General features: G+C 53.8%; 1 protein-coding gene across 18 annotated transcripts in view; it reads right to left on the reverse strand.

The window, feature by feature from the left end:
- CLASP1 (cytoplasmic linker associated protein 1) overlaps nt 1-10,723 on the reverse strand; it is a 260,361-nt gene that overhangs the window by 11,409 nt on the left and 238,229 nt on the right. For all 18 annotated transcript variants that reach the window (XM_082397804.1, XM_082397807.1, XM_082397795.1 and 15 more), the window contains 2 exons: nt 5,905-6,111; nt 4,497-4,613 (listed from right to left, as the gene is read on the reverse strand). In XM_082397804.1, coding sequence (XP_082253930.1) covers nt 4,497-4,613; nt 5,905-6,111 — 324 coding nt within the window. The remainder of the gene's footprint in view (nt 1-4,496; nt 4,614-5,904; nt 6,112-10,723) is intronic.

Raw genomic sequence — 10,723 nt, forward strand, 5'->3', positions numbered from 1 at the left:
AGGTATAAAATCCTAAAGATTCTACAAAAAAACATTAAGACTAATAAAAGAATTCAGCAAAGTAGCAGAATACAAAATCAGTGAGCAAAATTCAACTGCATTTCTGTACACTAAAAAGGAAAAATCCGGGCTTCCCTGGTGGCGCAGTGGTTAAGGATCTGCCTGCCAATGCAGGGGACATGGGTTCGATCCCTGGTCTGGGAAGGTCCCACATGCTGTGGAGCAACTAAGCCGGTGCGCCACAACTACTGAGCCAGCGCTCTAGAGCCCGTGCTCTGCAACAAGTGAAGGCACTGCGATGAGAAGCCCGCGCACCCTCAACAAAGAGTAACCCCCGCTCGCTGCAACTAAAGAAAGCCCGCGTGCTGCAACGAAGACCCAACACAGCCAATAAATAAATAAATAAATATTTTTTTTAAAAAAAAGAAAAATCCAAAAAGGAAGTTAAGGAAACAACTCCATTTACAATAGCATCAAAAAGAATAAAATACTTAGGAATTAACTTAACCAAGGAAGTAAAGAATTGTACAATAAAACTACAAAATGTTACTGAAAGGAATTAAAAACACAAAAAGACATCCAATGTGGTGTACAACATGGTAACTATAGTAAATAATACTGTATTGTATATTTGAAGGTCACTAACAGAGTAGATCTTAAAATTTCTCATCACAAGAAATAAATTGTGTAGCTGTGTGTGATGACAGATGTTACCTAGACTTACCGTGGTGATCATTTTGCAGTATAAATAAATATCAAATCATTACGTTGTACACCTGAAACTAATGTAATTTCATGTTTATTATATCTCAATTTAAAAAACTAAAAACAAACAACTCATCACAGTATGGAGGTTTAAAAAAAAAAAAAAAAGACATCCCGTGTTCATGGATTGGAAGTCAATACTGTTAGGATGTCAATACTACCCAAAGCTATCTATAGATTCAATGAAACCCCTATCAAAATTCCAATGAGGTTCTCTGAAGAAACAGAAGGTCTTTTCAACAAATGGTATTGGAAAAACTGAATATCCACACACAAAAGAATGAAGTTGGACCCTTACCTAATACCATACACAAAAATTAACTCAAAATGGATCAGAGACCTGCATTAAAAGCTAAAATTTTAGAACTGTTAGAAGAAAACACAGGGCAAAAGCTTCACAACATTGGGTTTGGCAATGGTTATTGAATATGACACCAAAAGCACAGGCAAAAAAATAATAGACAAATTGGATTTCACGAAAATCAAAAAAATTTTGTGCATCAAAGGTCAAGGGATTAATATCCAGAATATACAGAGAACTTCTATAACTCAACAATAACAAAAAAACAAACAACATAATTCAAAAATGGGCAAAGGACTTGAATAGACATTTCCCTGAAGAAGATATACAACTGGCCAACAAGCATATGAAAAGATGCTCAACATCACCAATCATTAGGGAGATGCAAATCAAAACTACAATGAGATATCGCCTCACACCACCGTGAGGATGGCTATTATCAAAAAAGAAGAGAAAATAACCAGTGCTGGCGAGGATGTGGAGAAACTGAAACCCTTGTGCGTTGGTGGTGGGAATGTGAAATGGTGCAGCTGCTGCGGCAAACAGTTTGGTAGTTATCATATGATCCTGCAACTCCACTCCTGGATATATACCCAAGAGAATTGAAAGTGGGGTCTCAAAGAGGTATCTGTACCACCATGTTCATAGCAGCATTACTCGTAATAGCCAACAAGTGGAAAGAGCCCACAAGGCCATTACCAAGAAATGGATAAGCAAAATGCTGCAGGTACATTCAATGAACTGTTATTTAGCCTTAAAAAGAAGGGAAGGGGCTTCCCTGGTGGCGCAGTGGTTAAGAACCCGCCTGCCAATGCAGGGGACACGGGTTCGAGCCCTGGTCCAGGAAGACCCCACATGCCGTGGAGCAACTGAGCCCGTGCGCCACAACTACTGAGCCTGTGCTCTAGAGCCCGTGAGCCACAACTACTGAGCCCGCGTGCCACAACTACTGAAGCCCATGTGCCTGGAGCCTGTGCTCCGCAACAAGAGAAGCCACCGCAATGAGAAGCCCGCACACCACAACCAAGAGTAGCCCCCGCTCGCCGCAACCAGAGAAAGCCCGCGTGCAGCAATGAAGACCCAACGCAGCCAAAAATAAATAAATAAACAGGAAATTCTGACACCTGCTACAACACGGGTGAACCTAGAGAACATTATGCTCAGTGAAATGAGCCCGTCACGAACAGACAGATACTCTATGATTCCACTTATGAGTATTTTACACTCACAGAGACAGAAAGTAGAATGGTGGTTGCCAGGGGCCGGGGGGAGGGGGAATATTATTTAACGGATTTCAGTCTTCCAAGGTGCAAAGAGCTCAGGAGGTGGATGGTGGTGATGAATATGCATAATATGAATGTACTCAGTGTCTGTGAACTGTACACTTACAAATGGTTAAGACAGTAAATTTTATATTACATGTATTTTACAGCGAGAGAGACAGAGAGAGAGAGAGAGAGAGAGAGAGAGAGAGAGGGAGCAGAAAGGAAAGGTTGCTCAAAGTCATACAGCTAGTCAGTGGGGGACAGGTTTTCTGATCCTAAAGCCAGTACTGCTGCCATGGCAACGGGACACTTCTCAAATGCACCTCACAGGTTCCTTCCCTGGCCTTGCACCGGCCTTTCTCTACAGAACCTGATGTCATTTATTAACTTCATTTAAGTAGTGGAAGGAGAGTCTGATAGGCTCGGGGACACACAGAAACTGGAAGCCACGGCTTGAGTCTCTGTTTCTAACTGAGCACCATGTGCTGTCAGCTACTCATTTTGGGGGGCTGGGTGGGAGGGTGTTTGTTTTAGGAAATGTGCGCTGGAGTCTACCAGGTTCACGTTAACATGCCGGAGTTCTCGCCTATAAAAACTGTAACGGCCGGAAGCTCTGAGCTGCCCCAGTGGACAGGTGGGCGGCCAGCCTCCCCAGGCCCTCCGAGCCGACCGACATCATCAGCGGGGAGACGGGAACGCTGGCTCCGGTCAGGACTGGGCTCCAGACCCGAGACCGCCGCTGCAGGCGGCAGCAGGTCCACCGCAGGACAGGGAGGAGAAGACACCTGCATTTTCTCAGCCCCTTGCTGGAGGGGGCACATGAGATGGCAGGGCGGCTCCCTTACTCACGAGAGTAGAGAGTACCAGAAAACCGAGGTCTGGCTAATATTACTCTTGGGTGAATTTCCCATTTTACGAACCTACTTCCTTTCGTGAAGACTGTCTGTGCCGTCCCCACCGCTGCCAGGGACCATCCACGGCCCCCGACGGCAGCCGCAGAGGGAGGGGGGCTCCCGGCCCAGCGCACCGCTCGGCACTCTCGGCTCAGGGTCCTGCAAGCCGTGGCCACGAGGGCTGGACGGGGACCTCGGGAAGCGGAATCAGGGGACGCGGCCTCCACACCTGCCAGCCCCGCTGCTGGTTTCTGTCTGCGGGAAGAGTCAAGTGTCTCCTTCCGGACCAGCGGTTCTCCACCAGGGCTGATTCTGCCCCGAGGGGACACCTGGCCAGGTGTGGGGACATCAACTGAGGGTGGGGTGCGCTCCTGGGACCTCAGGGATGGTGCCTCCACCAGGAAGTGGCCCGAGGTGTCGGCAGTGCCGAGGGTGCGAGCCCTGCTCGGGCGAAGGCAGCAGAGCCAGCTTTGCCAGAACCCTGTGAGCGGTGGTGCTCGCCAACTGTGTCAGAGGAACAGCCCTACTGAAAAGCCACGAGCTTCACCTCTGCTCCCTTCTTGTCTAAGGAGGAAGGCCAGGCGCTGCAGCTTTGCGCTCGTGTATCTGCACCCCTGCCCAGGGCCTCTGTAACTTCACGGTGACACGTTTGCCCCGCGGCCCGGGCCCTGGCCTCTCCAGCCAGAGCTCGAGGGCGGCCACCTGCTCTCCCCTGGCGGTTCATCAGATGTGAGTTTATTTTTCAACCAACAAGCACTCCAGCCCCCATCACCTTCCATGAGCCCATTGTCCTTTTGTCCCATTTTCTGGCCCTGAGTCTAGAAGGAATGTGAGAGGCAGCCCAGGGAATAAAAAGACTGAGATCACTGTGGGCGCCCGGGCGGGTCACGTGCAGGGTCACCGTCCTCACCCCACAGGGACCTGGAGCCCCCCAGCCTTGTGTGAAGCCAGCAGGTAAACGTCCTTAGTGTTTCGGGGGGGGGGTAGAAAACAAGCTGGTTTCTAAAGAAAGTCATCTTCCTTTTCGGGATAAACTGCAAGTTCAAAGCTATCATTTCAAAAACTGGAGTGACAACGGACCGCGTTGTACCTTAGTGACTTCACTAAACGGCTGGTCACTTCGTCTTTAGAGAAACGCCTCTGGAGAGTAAGGCCCAGCTAGAACGCACGTGCTGCGGAAGCCCGTGCGGAGCCCAGAGCTGCAGGACAGCAAAGTCTGCGACGCGCCAGCAGGCCCAGGTGTACGACCCGCCCGTGTAACACTATACACACCTTGCTGCCCGTGAGCTGTGCCAGGTGAGGTTTCAACTCTTCTCCGATTACGGAATAAATCGCCACTAAGCAAAACACGCTGGCCTTACGCACGCTGCTCTCGGTGTTGTCATAACCCTGCAGTCAGAGAGGGACACAGAAAGGAAACGAGATCAAAGCTTTGCCTGACTGTCAATATTTCACCAACGTCTCCACAAATGCCCTCTCGGTTCAACCTCGATCTTGTCAGGAGCGGCCTGGATACCCCTGAGCTCTGCCCGTGAACCCCGAGAGCTCTCGCCCCGGAGAGGCCACATGTAAGAGTGCCAGGAGTGAGCTGCTTCCGGGGCGGGAGGCTGGAGGCCGGCGAGCTGGTCTCCTCCACACAGACCGATGCTGCACCACGAGCTGCCAGGCAGCACCAGCCAAGAGGCGCCACGAGAGAACAGAACGAGAAAAGGAAATTACGGGGAAAAATATCTGGCTTCTTTCCTGTTCCTCGCCGTGGTAAAGCAAACCTCACACGTGCAAACCCCCTTCAAGAAATGAGAACCACGTCGCTCACTCTTGTGGGCAAAACTCCCCCGTCCACGGACTGCGGGGAACATCCGCCCGCCGCCAGACGTCCGCGTCCCCCTCCAGCTGGACCACAACCTGCCTGTCGGCCTCCCCCCGCCCCACACCCAGGCGGGACTGTCTGCTCTCCCCCAAGCAGCCCTCTGCACCTTTCCGCCTTTGTGTCTTTCCCTCTGCCTGGAATAAGCCAGCGCTCGGCTCTATGTGTCTAAATTTCTGAGCCCAGCACTCAGCAAACAGCAGCATTTATTAAGTGTAAAGCTGATGTCCCTCTACCCTTCCCCACTGAACTCTCTCCCTAGGGCCCAACTCTAAACCACTTCTTCTCTGAGCCCGTCTCTCTCTGACACCCCAACCCAGAGGTCAGCCCCCGCCCCGATCTCAGAAGCCCCTACCTGCACCCCCGTGGCAGCAACTCAGCACACGGCGCCCGCCCTCACCCACGGCCGTCTGTACGGCTGTACCGGGTCCTGGAGCGGGCTGGAGACGCCTTGAGGTAGGGTCCCAACAGTGGAAAACACCTTGTCTTCCAGAGTCTACTTAGTTCAACGCCTCGTGCTTACGAGGGTTTTCAATTAATATTAGCTGGACGGGTGAGAGCCAGGACCACTGTTTGATGCTGGTGGGCTCCACGGCCCACCCTGCCCAGGGCTGGGCCCACAGCCGTGCAGTAAGGAGGGAACAACGAAGAAAGATCCAAACATGCTCACAGTAAACAGAAAGTTCCTTCTGTGAGCCACAGGCCTGGGCTGCCAGGGAGACCTTCCTGTGCGTTCAGCAGCGGGTGGGCCAGAAGGGGCAGAGAAGGGGCCCGGGGTCCGAGGGCTGTCCCGCCCGCCCCTCGGGGGCCCACCTGCAGCAGGCCCGGGATGATGTCCGCGAGGAGCTGCAGCAAGGACTCCTTGGCGATCCTCTCGACGACTTTGGTCTGCATCTTGATGGCGGCCAGGTTGATGGGGTAGTCGGCCGTCTGGATGATGGGGCACAGCACTTTGATGCACTGCTCCGGGTGGATGGAGCTGGCCAGCGTGGACGCGGCCTCCTCGGCAGCCCTCACCACCTGAAACACAGCCCGCACGTGGGTGAGCTCCAGCCACGCCAGACAGCACTGCCGCCTGAGTTCAGAGGCCCAGGGACAGGCTCGCGTCGCTCCGCGCTGGGCGGCCCCCGGCCCCGGCCCCGGCCTCGGCCATGCTTTCGCTCCAACAGCGTCAGCCGGGTGGGCTGGCTGTAGAGGGCAACCGTATTCCAGAAGAACAGTGTCCTACTCTCCGGCTCCTAAGAGCCTTAGAAACCTGACAGCCTGGGCGATCTTCCCCTACTGCCCTCCCCCTGCTCCGTCCGTGCTGTGTGTATTCGCGCACTCCTGTGTGGCAGCAGCTGAGCTGGGCTCAGGGCCTGTCAGGGCGGGCTGGTCCACGCGGGCGGGCACACGAGGAGGCAAAGGCTCGGGAGGTGGCTGGTGAGGGACAGGAAGCAGGAGGCTTCTCTGGTGGCCCGCGGGGCTCCCACGGCTCCAGCCCCGGCGGCAAGCGGTCACTAGTCACCAGTCATGCTCAAGGCCTCTCACTCCACACACACACACAGACACACAAATATATATATACACACACACACATATACACACACATATATATACACACAGACACACACACATATACATACACACATACACATATACACAGACATATATACAGACACACACACATATATATACACACACACAGACACACACACGGAAATGAGACTATTTAAAGGAAGCCCATCGTGATGTTTCTCCTGCCAACTCCGTCGCCTACGGACTGCAGTCTGTCCCACTCAGGTCCCCTGACAGCAGAGTCTGCTGTGCCTGTGTGACCTTTAACCTCTCACCCCGAGAAGGGCAGAGTCGGTCAGGCACACGCTCAGCCTCGAGACCAGCGCCGCAGACGCACCTCCGTTCATTCCTCTACCACGAGCCTCAATTTTTAAAAAATTCCACAGTGGGGATTAACAAAACACCTACTTTTACAGCTAGCTGGATTAGGAAAGATGACACAGAAACAACTGCAGCTGCAGAGAACGTGGGGCTCAGAGCCCGGCCTTGGTGGAGGAACAGCAGAGAAGTGGGGCTGGGCCGCTGAGGAGCCCCACGAGGCTCCAGGGCTCGGTCCAGAGGCCTAGGGCCTACGCCCAGGGGTCCGCCCGGTCCAATACTCACTCCAAAGGGCCACCCCGATGACCAGGCACGAGAGGAAGCGAGGCCTGTGTGGGAACACTGGGCGAGGACGCGCCCCGCCAGCCGCTGCGGGGCCCCGCCAGCTCCCTTCACTCTTCCCCAAAGTTGCTCACTTGCGCTCGTGACCTGGCCGGGCAGGTCCCCCTCACCCCAGCGGAACCCTCGGGGGCACCCTGATCACTGCACTTCATCGCTCTGCTGACACCGTCTCCCCACTAGACTAAGGGCTCCTTGAAGGCAAGCTCCCACGTTGGCCACCCTTCTGTCCCCATGCCCAGCAGTGTCCATCATTATGCACTAGGTGCTCAGCAAGTGTCTGTCCAACGTATTTCCCCACTGTGTGTGTGTGTGTGTGTGTGTGTGTGTGTATTTAAATGCTCATGACTGGCAAAGTCAGCTCCAGGGCACGCCTCACTGATCTGCATTTCCATGTTCCAACTAAGGAGCCGGTCCAGAAAATGAGGAGAGGAGGAAGGCACGATATCTACACAAAGGACCAACTTGGGCTTTGGGAAAAATCCGCTGTACAAGGCCCAGAGTGTCCATTCTGGGTGACACACTAGACGGCCAACAGATCTGTTCTTTGGAAAAGAGACTTGAGTTCAGTTAGTTTTTTCCAGTGATCGGTTTGTTTGGAGAGGGATAGCATATTGCTTAGAAGGGCTCCATCACGCAACAATTACTAGATGAAGTGTTCCTCTTCCTCCTCAGCTCAGGCATGTCCCTGAGACTGGGGTCAGTCCACGGCGGACCTGGCAGAGCCAGGCGTTTGGCGTGTGACACACGGCTAGGCAGACGGTGGAAGAGGGGGCCCGTCCCTTCTCCAATCGGGTCCCGCAGTGGGACACCAATGCCCTTCTACTGTAAGAAACCACTGTTTACAGGTGTCACGACATACTGGTCAGAAAGCTGAGTGACGCTAACTGACGAAACCTGAGGTCTTAGTTTTTAAACATGGAAAAAAAAAAATGAAATGAAATACTGGATGATTTCATAGACAATATTCAAGTTGGAAAACACTGATGTAGGGGAATTCAGGAGACCACCAGGAGGTGGGCACGGCTCAGTGGGCGGGAAGACACTGGCTTGGGAGACAGACCGGGGTTCAAGTCCCAGCAGCGCCGCTTAAGTCTTGACGGGAGCAAACTAGAAACCTCCCGGCGCCCCTCAGGGAAATAAATGGCCAGGTTCACAGCGAGACTCTATCACGAGGGGTCCCTCCTCCCCCCAGCCTCCCCACGCTCTGCCTATCATCCAGGTCACAGGAGTTACCCCGCAGAGAGCTGCTGGGAAACAGACCTTCTCAGGTCTGCTGAGCTGAAACCCAAACCCAAGGAGAACCTTGTCATATAAAACTCCACGAATTCTTGAGGTCGCTTGCAGGAAGCATTTAATCAAATGTAGGTTTTCTGAAAATGCCTGAAAAGAAAATGCCTGAAAAGAAAATGCCAGAAGCTGCGCTTTAAGACGGTCCGTCTGAGGCCCCCTCTTTCACTGAGGTTAGAACAAGTTTCCCAAGACAGATGCTGTTTTTGGCAAGGCGGGTCGGTGTTCTCAACTTCCCTCTACATGCCAAGCTCCCAGAGACTGGCCCGCTGCCGGATTAAGGGTGAACTTTAGGTTTTGCCCCTGTATTCTGTGCAACATAAGAAGCAAAGATTGTAAGTGTAAGCAAACAGAGAGCAAAAGTAAACACGGGCAGCAGAGAGAAAGGAGGACAGCACTGTCTAGCAGACAAGGTGGCCAGAGGCGGCAAAGATGTTTTCCAAGGGGGCGGGGATGCTGATGAGAGCAAGGGGATCAGGCAGCCTTCTGGGCTCTCATCTACCCCCACTGACCAAGACTGTTCCAATTCTGCTGACTTTGCTGCAGTCTGGTAAGAAACACAGGAATTCTACTTTCTCAAAGTTAGTGAAATAACAGTGTCTAGCTAGGAAAAGCATAATTTCCTTATCTAACTTTTTAAAAAATGAGATCATTACTCAGAATATTGACGAATGTTTGCTTGAAGATAAGGTTTCTTTGAGAGCACAGAACCTGTCAAAATTTGGATGGCGTGTTTTAAGTTCACAGGGTTTGACTGGGCTCTGTCACCGACGCGGCAGCCTAACCGGCTGACTAAAAGCCAGCCAGCCAGCCAGAGGGTGTTCAGGAACCATGGCTCCCGATCATTTAAAAGCGAAGGGAGAGGCTGGCGCCACCTTCTGGCAAAGGCCGGGGAGGCCTCACCCACCAGGCCAGATGCCCGGCGTGTGCCCACCAGCGTGGTGCGCCCACCGTGGGGGGGAGGCTGTGTCTCTGGTGGGGCGGGGCAGGGGTGTGGGCAGCCCTGCTCTGCCTGCTGCCAGCTCGGGCGGGCGCCACGGGGACCTGAACCCAGCACGCGAGTCCCCCGTCTGCCGGGCCCGGCACCACAGGACGGGGGGAGGAAAGGAACAAGCTTCAGGGTCCAAGTTCGGGGACCCGGCTCTGCCATCAACTAGTGAGGTGAACGTGGGAGGAGTTTCTTCTACTGTCTGGGCCTCAGTTTCCCTCATCAGTTAAATGAGGGGGGATGCGAGTCAAGAATGCTTACATCAGTTTGAAACCTTATCTCCCAGACCTCGCTGACGAGGACTTTCTCCTGGAAAACGCACACGGACAATTTCAGACGGTAGAGCCTGCTCGGATGGTCTCCGACCACACGGCCGTCACATCCCCCGCCCTGGAGAAGCACATTCAGGGCAACACCATCTCGAACATGGTAAGGCTCCGAGGTGGGAGACTTATTCTGTCCCACCCCAAGGGGTAGAATCAGGGCCGATGGGGGACAATGCCGCGGAGTCACAGGGTGGGTGCCCAGGAGGGGGCCGTGTCCCCGCCCTGGAGGACGCCTCGGACGCCGGGCTGGCTGGCCCCTCGGAGGAGCCTGGGAGGCGGAAGGTGGGCCGCGCACAGAGCTCCTCTTCCGCGCCTCCCAGATCCATCAACTCCTGGTGTTCCCGGCCTCAAGTGTGGGAGTGGGACGGCCCCTCCAGCGGAGATACCGAGAGATTCAGCCGACGCGGGAGCCCAGAGACACAGCCCAAAGTTTATTCACCCAAATTTCGATAGCCTTCTGAGATACATTATGAGAAATGCGGTTATGTCTGCTTCACGTAAAACTGAAAAACCTCAGCCACAATTCTACTCAGAACCGGTCTATTTCTTCACTGGAAGAGGATAAAAGCCAGTGTCTTCAGTGTTCACAGCGCCAGCCTCCTCGCCGCCCTGACTCTGAGGCCAGCCCTGCAGGACGGGCCTCGCAGGGCGTCCCAGGTCACCCCGGGTGCCAGCGCTTCCGGCGTCCAGAGCTGCGTCCCGTCCCCAGCCGCGGGACCGGCCAAAGTAGGGTGAGGACCCAAGTCTCCAGACTCCAGGGTTCCGACGTTAAACAAGGGCCCCTCGACTGCTTTCTGCAGACGAGTTTCCTCTC

This window comes from Balaenoptera borealis, assembly GCF_965194805.1.
Source record: "Balaenoptera borealis genome assembly, chromosome: 6".
NCBI lineage: Eukaryota > Metazoa > Chordata > Mammalia > Artiodactyla > Balaenopteridae > Balaenoptera > Balaenoptera borealis.